We start from the raw sequence: 14,560 nt of genomic DNA, 5'->3' as shown, positions 1-14,560 counted from the left end.
CGGGGAGCAGGTCGCTCTGCTAGAGGAGAGGAGAGGAGAGAGGAGAGGAGGCCAGTGCTGGTCCTGTGCAGGCGGGAGCTCCCGGCAGCAGTCCCAGGAATGGAGGCGGAAGGGGCCAGCAGCTCCCCACGGGGCCCAGCTCTGCTGGAGAATGCCTGCTCCCAGGGGCGCTGTGGGGCCCTCTCCCTCCATGGCCAGAGACCCACCGCGCTCCTCCTGAGGGTCTGAGGATGGAGCCAGCGTCCCCACGGGGCCTGAGGGGGCGGGAGCCTGGCCTGCTGGCCTGCCCGGGGTGGGTGTGCTCAGGGCCCGGGGAGAAGGGGCCACCTTCATCTCTCTCAGGTTTGGTTTTTTACAAGATTGATTTATTAACTATGATACATGTCACATAAGGCCTTTTCAGTTTTTTACACCATTCCCATTGAGACAAGTACAATACTCTGTAGCAAATACATGATTTTAAAAAACAAAACCAAACAAAAACACCTCAGTCAGAGATGCCTCAGCCTTAGTTGACGGCTGGCCATGCACTAATCAGGTTGGAGCCTCAAAAAACCCACGTGTTTAAAAACGAAAGTTTGGAAATTAAGCAAACATTCCTAATACCAACTAGAGGATGTCCTGGTTAAAGCCCCTAAAACACAAAGAAATAATTGTTATACTTTCTTTACATACAGTTCTTCACTTTTGCTGCAAAACAGAATTTTGGGCACACAGCCAGACTACTAACACATTTCAATACCATTAATGTTTTTTTTTTTTCCTCAGGAAACTCAAAATATTTGTTAATTCAACATATATAAAGATCATTTAACATGTGAAAATACAAGTACCAGAAAAATAAGCTGGCAGCAGCACTATTCCGAATTTTCAAACAAGTTTTATTCCCAACAATTCAGACTTTTTAAAAATTTCTTTAAATGTACACAGGGAACATGATTCTTTTTTATGCAAACAATAACTTACGCCCTGTCTCGACTACATTGAAGTATAACATCACTGCTGTTGGAGCTTTGCCGAGGGGGGGCTGCTGGGCAGGAGCTGCAGGCAGTCGCCTCTGACCCTCGAGGAGTCTGCAGGCGGGCGGCCGGCTGAGAGATGGCTCTCAGAGGAGGTGAGAAGAATCCTTCCCTTCTAAGACAGCGGCGGCGGGCCCAGGCCGGGACCTTAGACGAGTGGCCCTTCCCCTCATGCCAGGCCTTCTCTGGTGCGATCACCAGCAGTCACGCACGTGACTTGGGCTTCTGGCATACACGACTCAGTCGTCCTTTCACCTAAGCACGAACGAGCGGCTTGAACCTGCCCAGCAACTGGAGTGAGGGCAACTCTTCCGTCCACTGTCTGCGGAAACCAACAGTAGCACCGCGACTGTCCCCAGCAAGCTGGGCCCGTTCCCAGGCCCCGCAGCACACCGTGCCCATCGCACACGAGGAAACTTGGTCCGCGGCAACCCACCCAAATCCCGGGAGCTTCCTTCTCTTGGAAAAGCAGAGCCCTCGGTGGCAGAGCCAACACTTCCTCCAGCAGACATCCCCCCGCAGTGTGGGTCTCCTCGCAGGAGGGGACTGGGGAGGGCACAGATGGAGATGACCTTGGATTACAAATGCAGCTGACTGGTTTCCGAGTTTCAGGGCTGAGGCCGGAACACCCGTGGCCTAGGGGATGGCGTCTCTCCAGATCCCCCCGCCCCGCCCCCCCAGAGGAGCCAAGATGCAGGGACGAGGGAAGTCGTGCTCTCCCAGCCCCTCCTGGCCGGTGTGCTGCTCCTATGCTGTCACCCCCTGTCCACCCTGGCAAGGACACACACATTCTGCTAGAAGAATCTCACCTGCAGCATGCATTCTGCTTTAAGCAGGAAGACCAAGATGGCGGTGGACGTAGGAAAACCCAGGAAACAGCACTCAGTATTTCACATTCCTCCTCAAAATGCCAAGTGATGGGAAGAACTTGACAGAACGCAGGAATAAATGTGCTGTGATACCCACATGCAACACAACCAAGAACTGAGGGCAAATTCACAAGCCACGCCTCCTAACCTTGGACCACTTCCCTCTGTGGAAGCATCGGTGCTGCAGATCCAGAATCAGCCTTATACTTAAAACCGAGAGCTGTTCATTTCCAGCTCCTGGTGCCTACACTCTTGTGGATGTAGAAAGAACACCGGACAGGGAGAGAACTTCCGGGCACACCACTATTTTGCTGTGAGGCACCGAACGAGCCCCATACCCCCACTGACATGCTTACCCATTTTGGCAAGGGTTAATTAATGCCTGCCACTCCCTCAATTCCTAGAGCTGTGGTGCAGCTCACATGAGAATGACCTGTCAGATAACTTTCCAGAGCTTAACACACTAGATGAACGGAAGGTGGGGGGTGGGAAGCATTCCAGTTACGGGTAGCCTGCCCCAACACGCTCCCACACTCGCCTTCGTGGGTCCCCTCCAAGTGCCCATTTGGTCCAAATGATGACCCCCACCCCCACCCCCAGAGGCCAAAGCCCAGGGCCCAGCACTGCTGCTGGTACCAATGCCAACTCGGGATGAATGTCCTCCAGCCCAAGAAGCAGAAAATGTAACTGAGTTAGCAAAGGAAACAGAGAGGAACCCCCGAAGCTTCCTGTCCGGTTGTGGCTTTCGGGGCATGAGCCACCGGCCCGCACCTGCACAGTTAAACCCCTGGCAGGACACTGGGGGCAGGCACGTGAGGGGGTCCCTGCAGCTGCCCAGGTTGGCTGGCCGGGGGCACCATGGGACCGGAGGCTAACCTGTGGAAGCCTGGTCTCTGCTACTCCCACATGGGTAATGATGCAATGCACAGGTGTTCGCCCTTACCGTGCCCCTTCCCCATCCAGAAAAATCACCTACCACTTACAAGGACTGTGCAGTCTCAGGGATGGGAGTTGCCTGGGAAGGCAGGACAGCTTGGGGCTTGTGAAGTTCCTGGTGCAAAGCCTAGGTTGCAGCTAGCCCAGTGCGCCAGCACAAAGGGGTGGCAGTGTAGACTGGGCAGTGGGAGGGATCCGGGCCACTTCTGTTTCAGTTCACACATGGGGCAGTGGCCCCAGGCCACCCCCACCCCAAACTGGGGCTGACTGGGAGTAGGTGAGCATGACCTAGAAAAGGCAGAGATTAATGGAGTCATTTCCTCACCTGCCTGGGGCTCAGAGCTGAGGGAGTCGGAGGGCCAGAGAAGCACGAGTCTGACCGCCTCAGTCAAAACTAAACACACACACTGCCTTCCAGCCAAGCCCCGACCTATAAAGCATGAAGCACAGATCCACCAGAGAGAAGAAATCCGGCAGCCAACATCTACGTCAGACATTCGTGTACCTTGGATCTGCTTTTTGACTTGTATCCCTAAGCAGGCGGTAAAACTTGCAGGGGTAATTTAGTTTTTCCAAGCACCTTATTTTGTCAAACAACTAGAAACAGTGAGATATCCAGCTTATCCAGAGAAGTCAGTGAGCAAAGGGCCTGCCCCGCCCTCCAGCAGCCAACAGGAAGCGTTTGGGGCTGGAAGCGGCTGGGATTGTTCCGAGGCATCGTCTACTTTGTCAGGTCACCCGGCTGAGGCAACCCAGGGCATCCTCGAACATACCACAGGTGCTGCTTCTTAAAGTGCAAAGAGACCCCAGACGATTATGCAGCGTGTGGGCCTCCACCCCACGCCCAGGGTACCTTAGTGTCAGGCTTCTTCACTGCAGAGGCCATGGCCCAGCCACGGGGAAGGGGGGGCAGCCAGTATCTGTAGCAGCCTTAGCAGGGTTGCTGTGTTTGGAGGGCGGAGGTGGGAACGAGAAGGGTTCTCAGGGGCCAGTGGAAAGGCCAGGAAGGGCGGGGGAAGGCCACGGGAGGAGGATGGTGTCAGGCAGGCACGATGCCCTCCTCACGACTCCACGGTCTTTGTACCTTGAGCTCCTCTGGGCTCTGACAGCCTGGGAGCGTGAAGGATGGCCCTACATGGCCCCAGCAGGCCACCGTACTTCAGAGTTCCCCACACACGGCCCACTTCCCAAATACCCCTGCTGGCGCAGTAGGAAAATGATTCAACACCAAACACACTGAACCAAACCCCAAGTGCACCCTGGCACCCTCCAGCTGCCCCCACCCCAGCCTTGCGCGCGCCCGCGCGCACGCACGGACGCACGCACGCAGCAGCAGCGCTTCTGTAGCATTGTAGTGTGTTCCAAGGCAGACCAGCATCTATGCTGGTCTCCCTAGCTCTTCCCACCAAGGGCTCAAACTGTCTTCTTGGGGTGGTGGGGGGCATCTAGTGACAGGACGTAAGTGGGACCCCAACAGGCTCTCGGGCAACCACCCCCGCTCTGCTGTCACCAAGACAGGGGTCCGCGTCCACCTGTCTGCCTCTCGGCAGAGGTGCGGAGAGTTAAATCTCGACGTCTGTAGTTTTCTTCCTTTTCTTTTTAAAAATCACTGGAGGGGGTCTTCCCATTTTTCTTCGTGTTCGTTTTAAAGGGAACGTATCCCCAGAGCCTGGGAAGCGAGGAGGGGGTGCGTGGGGGGTGGAAGCGGCGACACCCTCTCTCAGTCCAGGCACGAAGCTACCCTCCCTCTGTTCTGATCTGTGCTCAGCACTGTGCCTCGGGGTGGCAGAGCTGTGGGCTACATGTTCCCAAGGAGGCTGCTAGACAGGCTGCACGGGCAACGGGGCTGAGGTGCAGATACGGAAGGTGGGAAGCGGCAACACACGGGAAGTGTTCTCTTTAGGGGCTGCCGGCCCCGCCCTGGGGCAGCCTGAAGCCCCAAATCTCCTCCTCCCCCCTGGCCAAAGCCCGTGCTCTGTCCAGTGGGCGGACGCCCTGAGGCTGGTGTGCGCAGACAGGTGGGGGAGGGGGTCCGGGGAGCAGTGAGCGTGTGGAGGGCCACAGGGTCGCTGCCTGGCTAGTTCAGTCCTCAAAAGGGTCCAAGTCAAAGGGCAGGGCCCCGGCTGTGGCCTGCAGCCAGCCCCAGGTCTGCAGTGCTGGGGCTCAGGGCACTGGACGGCCCAGCCTCTGGTGGACTGTTGGCTGGTGGTGCTACCGCTGAGATGTCGAGAAGGTGAGAGGAGAGAGGGGACACCCTCCCCACCCCCGCCCCCAGCAGACCCGGTTTTGTTCAAGGCCAAACGCTACCCCGTCAAACAGAGAAGACCGTGTCTCCTTTCGCCCTGGGCCTCGGGGGCTCACAGCGTGTGTTCGGCTTGAAGCTGGGAGGGGAGCAGCGGCTGCATCGGGGACTGGGGGGTGGGCGGAGGCGACTGGGGCGGTGACGGCTGACTTGTGACAGGTGTGGAGGTGAGGAAGGGAACGGTGGAAGCCAGGGCAGAGGGGGAGCTGGGCGTGGCGCCGGGAGGCTCGCTGATGGGCCTGTTGTGGAAGAAGAAGGGGCACTGCTGGATGAAGAGCTCAATGATTGTCTGGTAGGTCCGTGTGGCCGTGAGGGCGTCCATGGTGCTGAAGTCGGGTCTCATCAAGGTGGGCCAGAAGCAGATGGACAGGTTCTCACTGGTCATGAGATTCACCTTGTTGTTGTGGCTGACTCTGTAGGCGACACCAAACTCAAGGTCAGAGCCCTGTAGCAGGCCTGATCGAGGATCTCGACCGCCTGTGCTCATGGTCACTGCCTCGCCAGCTGCTCTCCTGGCCCGCCCACCTGCAGCCCGAGAACAGAAAAGGCCCCAGCACAGCTCTCCAGGGCCCTGGCCTGCGAGTTGAGGCCCGAGCCCCTCCACGCCCCGTCCTCTGTTCCAGTGCCTCCACGCGGCTCTGAGGCCCAGCTCACGGGAGGCACCCCGCGCCCCCCCAGCCCCGTGGGTGGGCAGGATGCCTCAGGGACTCTCCCGCAGGCCCCCAAAGTGGGGCAATGCTCTGGCTGTACAGAGAAGAAGCGTGTGTATCCCAAGCCACGGTTCATAAGACACCACTTTGTCAGGAGAGGAACAGGTCTGGCTGGAAAACAAACCTACTGTGTGTGTGAGTAAATGCGGGAACCACGCAGCTAACTGGTTTCCTGACTGTGGCTCCCGCACTTGCTCGAGTGCAGTTCACTCTCTTACACCGCACACCTGTCTCAGCCCAGCGTGCTGTCACGCCAGTCAGGAAACATGAATCCTGGAGAAAGGACTTCGGGTGTGCGGGGGGCCACGCAGGCCTCTCTCACACAGAACCAGGACAGGAGCCCGAGGTGGAGGAGCCAGCAGCCCAGCAGGCCGAGGACGGAGCCTTGCTCAGCCGCATTCTACAGCCAACTGGCCCCGACTGGAGGTTTGCAAAGGAGGGAAGACCAAACAGCAAGCCCTGCAACGTACTTGTTCAGGTGAGAGATGACATATTTGAAGACTTCATGGTTTTCCTTCGGGAATCTCTTGAGTACCTCCTTAAGGGCGTGTAACTTTTGCTCACGGTCATTGATTTCTGAGGAGAGAGAAAACAAGACAAGGCTGGTGGGCCTGGGGCTCACAGCAGACACTGGTCCTGGGCAGCTGGTCAGACCGGTGGGTTGGCGGCCAGGGAAGAGTACGCTGTATACTCTGCCTTCTCTGAGGGAAGCCCAACCCCATCTTCTCCCTGCAAGCCGGTGCCCAAGGCTGGCACACCTGGCAGTGGCATGGGGCTAGGGGTCAGGCCCACCTCCGCGTCCCAGGCCCCTGCTGAAGGGGAGCGCTGTGCTCCTGGGGCTTCCTGGCCCCCCCTACCCGAGACTCCACGATCCAGAGAGAATCTACCATAAAGAACACCATTCTTTGCTCATCCGGTTGCCCCTGGAGACAGGCATCCCAATGCGGAAAGCCTGCCTGCTTCCTGACCAGACGGGTGAGCGCTGCCACCCACCCACGCCAACAGACGGTCTAGGGAGGGAGTTTGTCACAAGACCAGGGCTCTGTCCTTTTCCTGGAGTCACAGGGACCCTCCACATATCTCCCTATTGGAGGAGCCGATGGAAACAGTGGGGGAATTCTTATGTAGTTCATCAAAGGGACGACATATCCCCTTCCCCCACTACCGCCCAGAGTTTGCCCATCACGGAATCCTAATGTACTGAGAGGGAAAATAAGCGAACCCAAATGCAACGCTTCATCCACGCCAGGCCTGGTTCAGCGAGCCCTCACAATCCTGCGAGGCTGGGGCTGTTACCACCCCACTTCAAGGATAAGGAATCTGAGGCCCAGAGAGGTTGTAGACATCAGCCTCTTGGTCTGGGAACCAAACCCTCTCCAGATGGCTTCAGAGTCTGAGTGAGGACCGCTGTGCTCCCTGGGGCCCTGGCTCCCCTTCCTGAGCAGACCTGGCCTGCCTTGTCTGGGAGAGCCGCCCTGGGCTAGTGGGACAAAAATGGTCCAGAGACCACTTGGAACCAGTTGGTCGAGAGATCTCTCCGAGCATGGGAAGATATCCCTGTGGCCACTTGCTGGAACTGAAGGCTATCTCTAGGACTCCAGGGCTCATAAAAATCACAGGAGGATCCCATGAAGAGATGGCAGCTCTCCCACAACTGATGGCTGTGGGGTAGGTGGACAGGGGGTTCATTAAGAAATATGATGGTTCCTAACTGGTCTGGGGACATGGGCTCCTTTAGGATAGATGAAAGCTCTGGACCCTCTCCCACAAATAAACTGTGTACAGCCCTGTCTACGATTCCTGGAGCTTCACAGACTCCCCAGACCCACTTATTCTTTAGGAAGCCTGCGGCCTCCTGGTTAAGAACTTCTGTAGGAGGTGACGTTCCCAGAGGGTCACCACAGTCTGGGAGCCTCAAGCTAGACTTAGAAGGACAGACGGAACATAAACGGCTGGTGGGGAGGTGTGGGGAGGTGCAGGGAGGAAGGGCTGTGCGGTGGTCTAGATCTCGTCTCTGAGACCAGCCAGCTGCGTGATCTCGGGGGAGCGACACGTCTGAGCGGCAGCCTCCCTGCCCATGCAAGAGGCTCATGACAGTGGCAACACCACACCATGAAATGAAGAGCTCACAGCCAGACACACAACAAGCACCTGGGAGCAAGTCTGAGTTTCAGGGAACCAGTGGAAGAGGCGGCCGCCAAGATGGCAGGCATGGAGCTGAGAGTGTTCGCTGGCAGGCTAATGAGCATGAAACTGGTGACTGTTCTGACTTGAGAGCATGGCTTGATAAAAACTGTTTTGGTAACATGTGTCTGTTAGAGGATGACTACAAACCCCCCACAGAACTAGTTATGTGGCGCCATTATCAGTTTCATTTCTCTGAACCCAAGACTTACTGTAAGGGTTCAACTTCAAGGGCACACTTTTTGTCTGGCCTTGAGTTTCAAAATCCTTTACTGTTACGTTTCAATAAAAAGTTTACTTAAAAGAAGGAAACTGCTCAGGGTGGGGGCAGGGGTGGAGGGATGAACAACTGTCCTGGAAAACACGAGAAGCACGTGCATGCTGAGTCGCACTTAAAATAGCTGCGCCCTTCCAGACGGGGCTTCCAGAGGCCTCTTCTAGGCGCCTGCACGACAAGAACACAGCTGTGTACGAACGGCAGCACCTTCACGTAAGAGCCCAGCCTCACCCGTCCCCCTGGCTGCACGCAGGACGTGGGGCTGCTAATGGCACTGCCTGCCCGGGACGGCCCCTCTCCTTCCTATCCGCTGAGCAACAAGGACGGCTGCTCCGTCTCTCTCTTCCGGGCGGTGGGCCGGGGGGATTACAGAACCTGTTCGGACAGTGATTCAAGGGCCACCCTCAGGCACGCCAGCCTCTCTCCCCCTCCCGGTGTAGCACACCAGCAAGGTGCCTAACAAGGCCCTAGATGGAGGGGAGGGCGGCGAAGGGAACAACCGGAAGCCTCCCGGTGCAAAGCCCCATGAAGAACAAGGTCCACCTCGCGCACAGCCTCCTGACCTGACCTGTCCTTCTGTCTCAATGTTCCTCCAGCAAGCACACCACCACCAGCGTTAAGGGACCCACTCAAGCTGGCCGTCTTTTCACGGTAGTCACGCCACCAGTGACTTCTTACCTCTGGAGAGCGCAGGAATGTCGGCGGGGCGATTTCCCAGTTGCTGTTTGTGCCGTCCTCCCACCACCAGAGGGCAGGTGGGGCTGGTTTATCCCACATGCTGGCTGAGAAGACCCATTCAAGAGGCAACACCAAGGACACAGGCTGGTGAGCGGAAGGAGGGGTGGGCACCAAGCTGTGTCTCCAAGTCCAGCACTCCTGCTCCGGGCCACCTGCCTGCCGCCATGCGCAGAGCCCTCCCCAGCTTCAATGATCCCTTTGAAAGGGGCTCTATAGGGCTCAGTCCTCCTCAGCTAAACAACCATACTTTTTTTTTTTTTTTGCGGTACGCGGGCCTCTCACTGCCGTGGCCTCTCCCGTTGCGGAGCACAGGCTCCGGACGCACAGGCCCAGCGGCCATGGCTCATGGGCCCAGCCGCTCTGCGGCATGTGGGATCTTCCCGGACCGGGTCACAAACCCGCGTCCCCTGCATCGGCAGGTGGACCCCCAACCACCGCGCCACCAGGAAAGCCCCCAAAACCATACTTCTAAAACCATGTGTCTGTCAACTGAGACATCAATGCAGGTTCAGGAGAGGCACGTGAGGTCACCTGAATCAAGACGAAGTCTGGGGACTTCCCTGGTGGTCCAGTGGGTAGGGCTCCGTGCTCCCAATACAGGGGGCCTGGGTTCAATCCCTGGTCGGGGAACTAGATCCCGCATGCCACAACTAAGAAGTCTGCTTGCTGCAACTAAGAGATCCTGCACGCCACAACGAAGATCCCGCGCGCTGCAGCACGAAGGCCTGGTACAGCCAAAATAACTAACTAGATAGACAGACAGATAGATAATTAAAAAAAAAAAAGATGAAGTCTGGATACAGACCAGGGAACCTGGAACTGAGGTCCCAAGAACTTTGGAGCAAGAGGAGAGGACAGGACTTCCCTGGTGGCTCAGTGGTTAAGAATCCGCCTGCCAATGCAGGGAACACGGGTTTGAGCCCCGATCCGGGAAGATCCCACATGCCGCGGAGCGGCTGGGCCCGTGAGCCGTGGCCGTTGAGCCTGCGCGTCCGGAGCCTGTGCTCTGCAACGGGAGAGGCCACAACAGTGAGGCCCGCGTACCACACACACAAAAAAAAGAATCCGCCTGCCAAGGCAGGGAACACGGGTTTGAGCCCTGGTCCAGGAAGATCCCACGTGCCATGGAGCAACTAAGCCCGTGCGCCACAACTGCTGAAGCCCGCGCGCCTAGAGCCCGGGCTCCACAACAAGAGAAGCCACTGCTATGAGAAGCACACGCAGCGCAATGAAGAGTAGCCCCCGTTCGCTGCAACTAGAGAAAGCCCACGTGCAGCAACGAAGACCCAACGCAGCCAAAAATAAATAAATAAATTTAAAAAGAGGCGAGGATAGCCAGAGGCCACTGGGGACCTCAGAGGCTAGCTTGCTACACCCCTCACAGTATACAGAAAAACCAAGGCCCAAAGAGTAAGAATGCTGGTCCAAGGTCACACAAATTGGCGTCGGGGCCCTAATCCCAAACACTGTTCTTGCCCTGGCTGTGTCACTCTGCTGCCATCTCTGGTACCCAGGCTGTCAACCAGGCTCTAGGCTTGGATCTGCTACCGCTCAACTCGGTGCCTAGAGGAAAATCCCTGATGGATTTTGGCCACCTTGCACACCTGCACCACCAGAAAAGGAGAACGCCGGCGCAGGCCACAATCGCTCAGTGATGCATGCAGCCGCCAGCTGGCCTTCTGGTGGGAAATGACCCCAAGGCTGAACTCTCCCTCTGTTGGGCCCAGAACGGAAGTTTCAGGGTGTCCTTCTCCCGGAGGTACGACCTTGCAGTAACCTGTGCAATGTCTCCTACCCACCAGATGAAGGCAGGGACTGCACACGTGTCTGTCTGCTGCCATCTGTCCCTGTCCCACGCAGGGCCTGGCACATGCTAGGAGATGAGGAACACCCCCGTGCTCTTAAGCAGCTAACTGGACAGACAAGAGGAAGCAGGATCCCAGAATTAGCAACATCACAAGGCAGCATGTGAACAAGAGCCCAATGAGCAGCAAGACTGGCCCACCTGGCGACCTCGCCGGTCAGTCATTTATTAATCTCTAGCCCTGAGTTGTCTCATCTGCAGATGGAAAGGGTGAGACGATAAGCCAGCATCCTGAACCATCTGGGCTCATATATCCCTTTGATGATTTTTTTTTTTTTTTTTTGCGGGGGGTGGGTGGGCCACACTGTGTGGCTTGTGGAATCTTATTTCCCTGACCAGGGATCGAACCCGGGCCCTTGGCAGTGAAAGTGTGGAGTCCTAACCACTGGACTGCCAGGGAACTCCCATCCCTTTGACAATCTGACGAAAGACCATGGTCTTCTCCGTAGACTTAAATGCACACACAGAACTCACAAGCAGTTTATGGGGGCTAACGAGGCTCTGAGGCCAAAGGTCCTTAGGCTCAGAGCCTCTGGACCAAGACAGAGGCAGCTCTAGGGCCTTTCCTGGCACAAAAGACATAGGACAGGGTGTGCGGGGACTGCTGGACCAGAGGGATTCCGGATAGGTGGTGGTGGGGTTTTGGGGGGGCTGTGAGAGGGAGAGAAGACGCGGGGCAAGAATAAATGATACTGTTTCTTGAAGGCTGGGGTGAAACGTGAGGACGAGACAGAACGGGGAATTCAAGCCCCCTCTAGCTGCCTCCTGAAATCCTGGTCCTCTCTGAAGCCAAGCTCAGGTGCCGTCTCTTCCACGAGGCCTTCTACCTTCCTCTCTCCTTACTGCGTTTCTGCACTTCCAGCTCAGGTTGCTTCGCGCTGTCTGGCAGAGAATGCAAGTGAGCACCGGGGAGGGCAGGAGCCACGTCTCAGCTCAGGTCACGCCCAGCTTGCCCTCCCTCGCAGTGTGGGCTGCGGCGGCTGCTATTCCTTTCTCAGGCTCCCACATATCACCTTGAACGTGGTAGGAAAATGACTGGTGAACAGTCACGAAAACCTCCATTTGTAGGCAGAATTTCAGCAATGTTCAATATTGTGAAATCTTGGAGCTTACAAAACAATTTGATAGTGACCTTGCTATTTGTTGTGATGGGATCGGAAACCATTTCCAAGCCCTTAACACACACAGACACAACAGCTCTTAGGTATTACGTGGAAAGAGCTGGTCAAGTTGACGTTGCCATGGAAACCCAGCCAGGCTGAGAATAGCTACCTTTGGGCATGAGAATCTTTGTTCCATCAGGTCCCTTAACACTAACTTTGGCGCTGCCTGCTTGGTGTTTCTGGCTCAGTTAAGCTCTGGCACACACAGCCCCGCTCTTCACTCAACTGTTAAGGCCGTGAGAGGTGCCATGTCAGTGAGATACACTTCTCTCTACCAGGTTCAAGACAACGGAGCTCCAGCTGACCAGCCTGGGGCACAGGAAACACACAATGGGAAGAGGAAGCGGAAAATCTCCACCCTTTTCCAGGCTGCAGTAGCAGCAAGAAGCTCCCTTCCTCAGCAGGGGCAGGCGGCGGAAGCTGCTGTAGGAAGGCAGCTGATTCCCTATCAGTAACACCTTCCTCTCCTGCCCCCTGTGACCCTCCCCAAACAAAAAGACGCTATGTCAGCAATTCCCGCAGAAACAATGGGATTCTTTCTGCGGGGTGCCAGGACTCTACAAGCCTCTAGATGGTGCCACGTCAAGACAAACGCTGTCCGGAATCTCTGGGCTTCCAGCAAGCTGGGTACCAGCCCACACCTTCTCTTCCCAACTTCTGCCCAGAGACAAGCTTAGCTTACATGGAAGGAAAGCTGGCTCTGGATGGAGATTTCCCATGTGTTTCACATCTGAGCCAGCCTGGAGCCTGCTAGGGAAGTGACTGCTGGGAGGACCTCTATCTTTGGATGGTAGGACCAGAGCAGAAGCTGGCACCTGTCCCCACCCCTTAAGTCATCTGGAGAAACCCAGACTCCTGTCCTGAGACGGTAGATGGGAAAGAAGGCCAAGGAACCCTATGACAGTCCCAGAAGCTGCCAGTGCTTCTACCCACCCCTGTGGGCTTGGATAAGATTGGGGATGCGAACAATCTCAATCAGCTGAGACGGTGTGTGTAAAATATGGTGGTGAAGGCGGCACCTGGGCTGTGGAAACAAACATCACAGGAAAGGCAGGCCACAGAACAGCGACTCTGGGGGCTCTGCAGCACTGACAGCAGTCGGGTTCTGACAGGGACACCCCTCTGACAGGACATAGTTGGGCTTCTGTCAGCACCTCTATTTCCCGAAGCCACTAAGAGTCCATGACCCACATCTTAAAAGTCCTGCGAATTTGTGACAGCCCCCAGAATTCTGCCCACACCATCAGCTTTGTGAGTAACTCGTGTTTGCTTAAAACTCCCTCTTCTGAGTTGGGCAGTGGCAAGATAAGACTAATGTGCTGGGGTCCCAGGAACACAGCTCCCTTTCCACTTCCCCACCCCCTTGGTCGCTGGCAAAGACACTCCGTTCTGTAGCTGCACAGCAGCGGCTGCTTCTGGGGTCTTGGCCCACCCCACCAGAGGTACAAAGTAGAAGGCTGCCTTTGGCTAAAAAAGTTCAGAAATGCCACCCCGTGGAAAGCTTGGGGAGGTCAGGCCCCCCACCTAGAGCACTACATGAAGTCCAGGAAGGGCTGCCCAGTGGGAAGGTTCCCACATGGTGGACAAATGCCTCTGGAGAGAGGCAAGCCAGGGCAGAAACAGCTCTCGGGGCAGGCAGGATGGCGTGCAAGGTGACCATTAAAACCAGAGATGCTAACTTGCTGCAGCCTCAAGTGATCATCTGGTCAGGGCCATCGGAGCTGTCCCCTTCCCTCAAGAGGATGGCTTCCTCAGAGGCTATCTGGCTCTGCACCACATGTTAATTTCCATCTAAGAGAGCTGGGAGAAGAGGGGTGAGCGAGAGGAGGGCAAAGGAAAGTAATACACCTACCACTTAACAGGTCTGTGACACAGCCTTGCCTCCAGACCTCTCTGAATCTCATTTAATAAATACGAGGAGGGATGGTAACAGAGGTAACTAAGGGTCAGGGAAGGTCACGCTGGCCATGCACACACTGTGAACAAGCAACGGAGCAGAGATTTGCCCCAAGTCCGACATCAAAACCAGGCTCTCAGCTCACGGAGTTCTGGGGCCACGTGCAACTTTCTTAACAGAACCCTCAGAGAAGCACCTCAGGTCAACCAAGGCAGGCGCCTAATGTGTCAGCCCCTTCGGTGCCACCTTGCTAGTTCCCTTTCCTTACGTCCTTCACATCTCAGTTCCAAGAGTCCAAATGTCAGCTCTCTGAGGGCAGGACCCTTTCTTAAGGTGCTGCACCCCCTCCCTCAATTTGCCCAGCACAGAGTCCGCCTGGGGCGCTGCCAGGGGCCCACAGGCTACACACGGTTGCCACTACTCACTGTGCGCCTCCACCAGATCGATCTGCATGTTGTAGGGGACCAGGGGGTCTGGCAGTTCCGAGAAAAAGCTCTTCATGGCCCCTGCCACAGTGTTCACTGTGAAGTCCTTCTCTGCCAAATCCAGGTTGTGATCTGAAAGGAAGTTGGGAGAGTGAGGCCAGATCAATGTAAGCTGG

The 14,560-nt window shown here is 56.3% G+C and overlaps 1 protein-coding gene across 3 annotated transcripts in view; it reads right to left on the bottom strand.

Annotated features, from left to right (window-relative positions):
- Window positions 1–348: 348 nt before the first annotated feature.
- Window positions 349–14,560, bottom strand: part of ARHGAP35 (Rho GTPase activating protein 35) — a 123,173-nt gene continuing 108,961 nt past the window's right edge. For all 3 annotated transcript variants that reach the window (XM_079907738.1, XM_079907737.1, XM_079907739.1), the window contains 3 exons: window positions 14,385–14,516; window positions 6,307–6,412; window positions 349–5,539 (listed from right to left, as the gene is read on the bottom strand). In XM_079907738.1, coding sequence (XP_079763864.1) covers window positions 5,182–5,539; window positions 6,307–6,412; window positions 14,385–14,516 — 596 coding nt within the window. In that variant the 3' untranslated portion in view covers window positions 349–5,181. The remainder of the gene's footprint in view (window positions 5,540–6,306; window positions 6,413–14,384; window positions 14,517–14,560) is intronic.

The sequence above is a fragment of the Stenella coeruleoalba genome (genome assembly GCF_951394435.1).
Source record: "Stenella coeruleoalba genome assembly, chromosome: 20".
In the NCBI taxonomy this organism is placed as follows: Eukaryota; Metazoa; Chordata; class Mammalia; order Artiodactyla; family Delphinidae; genus Stenella; species Stenella coeruleoalba.
This window is presented reverse-complemented; position numbering and strand designations above follow the sequence as displayed.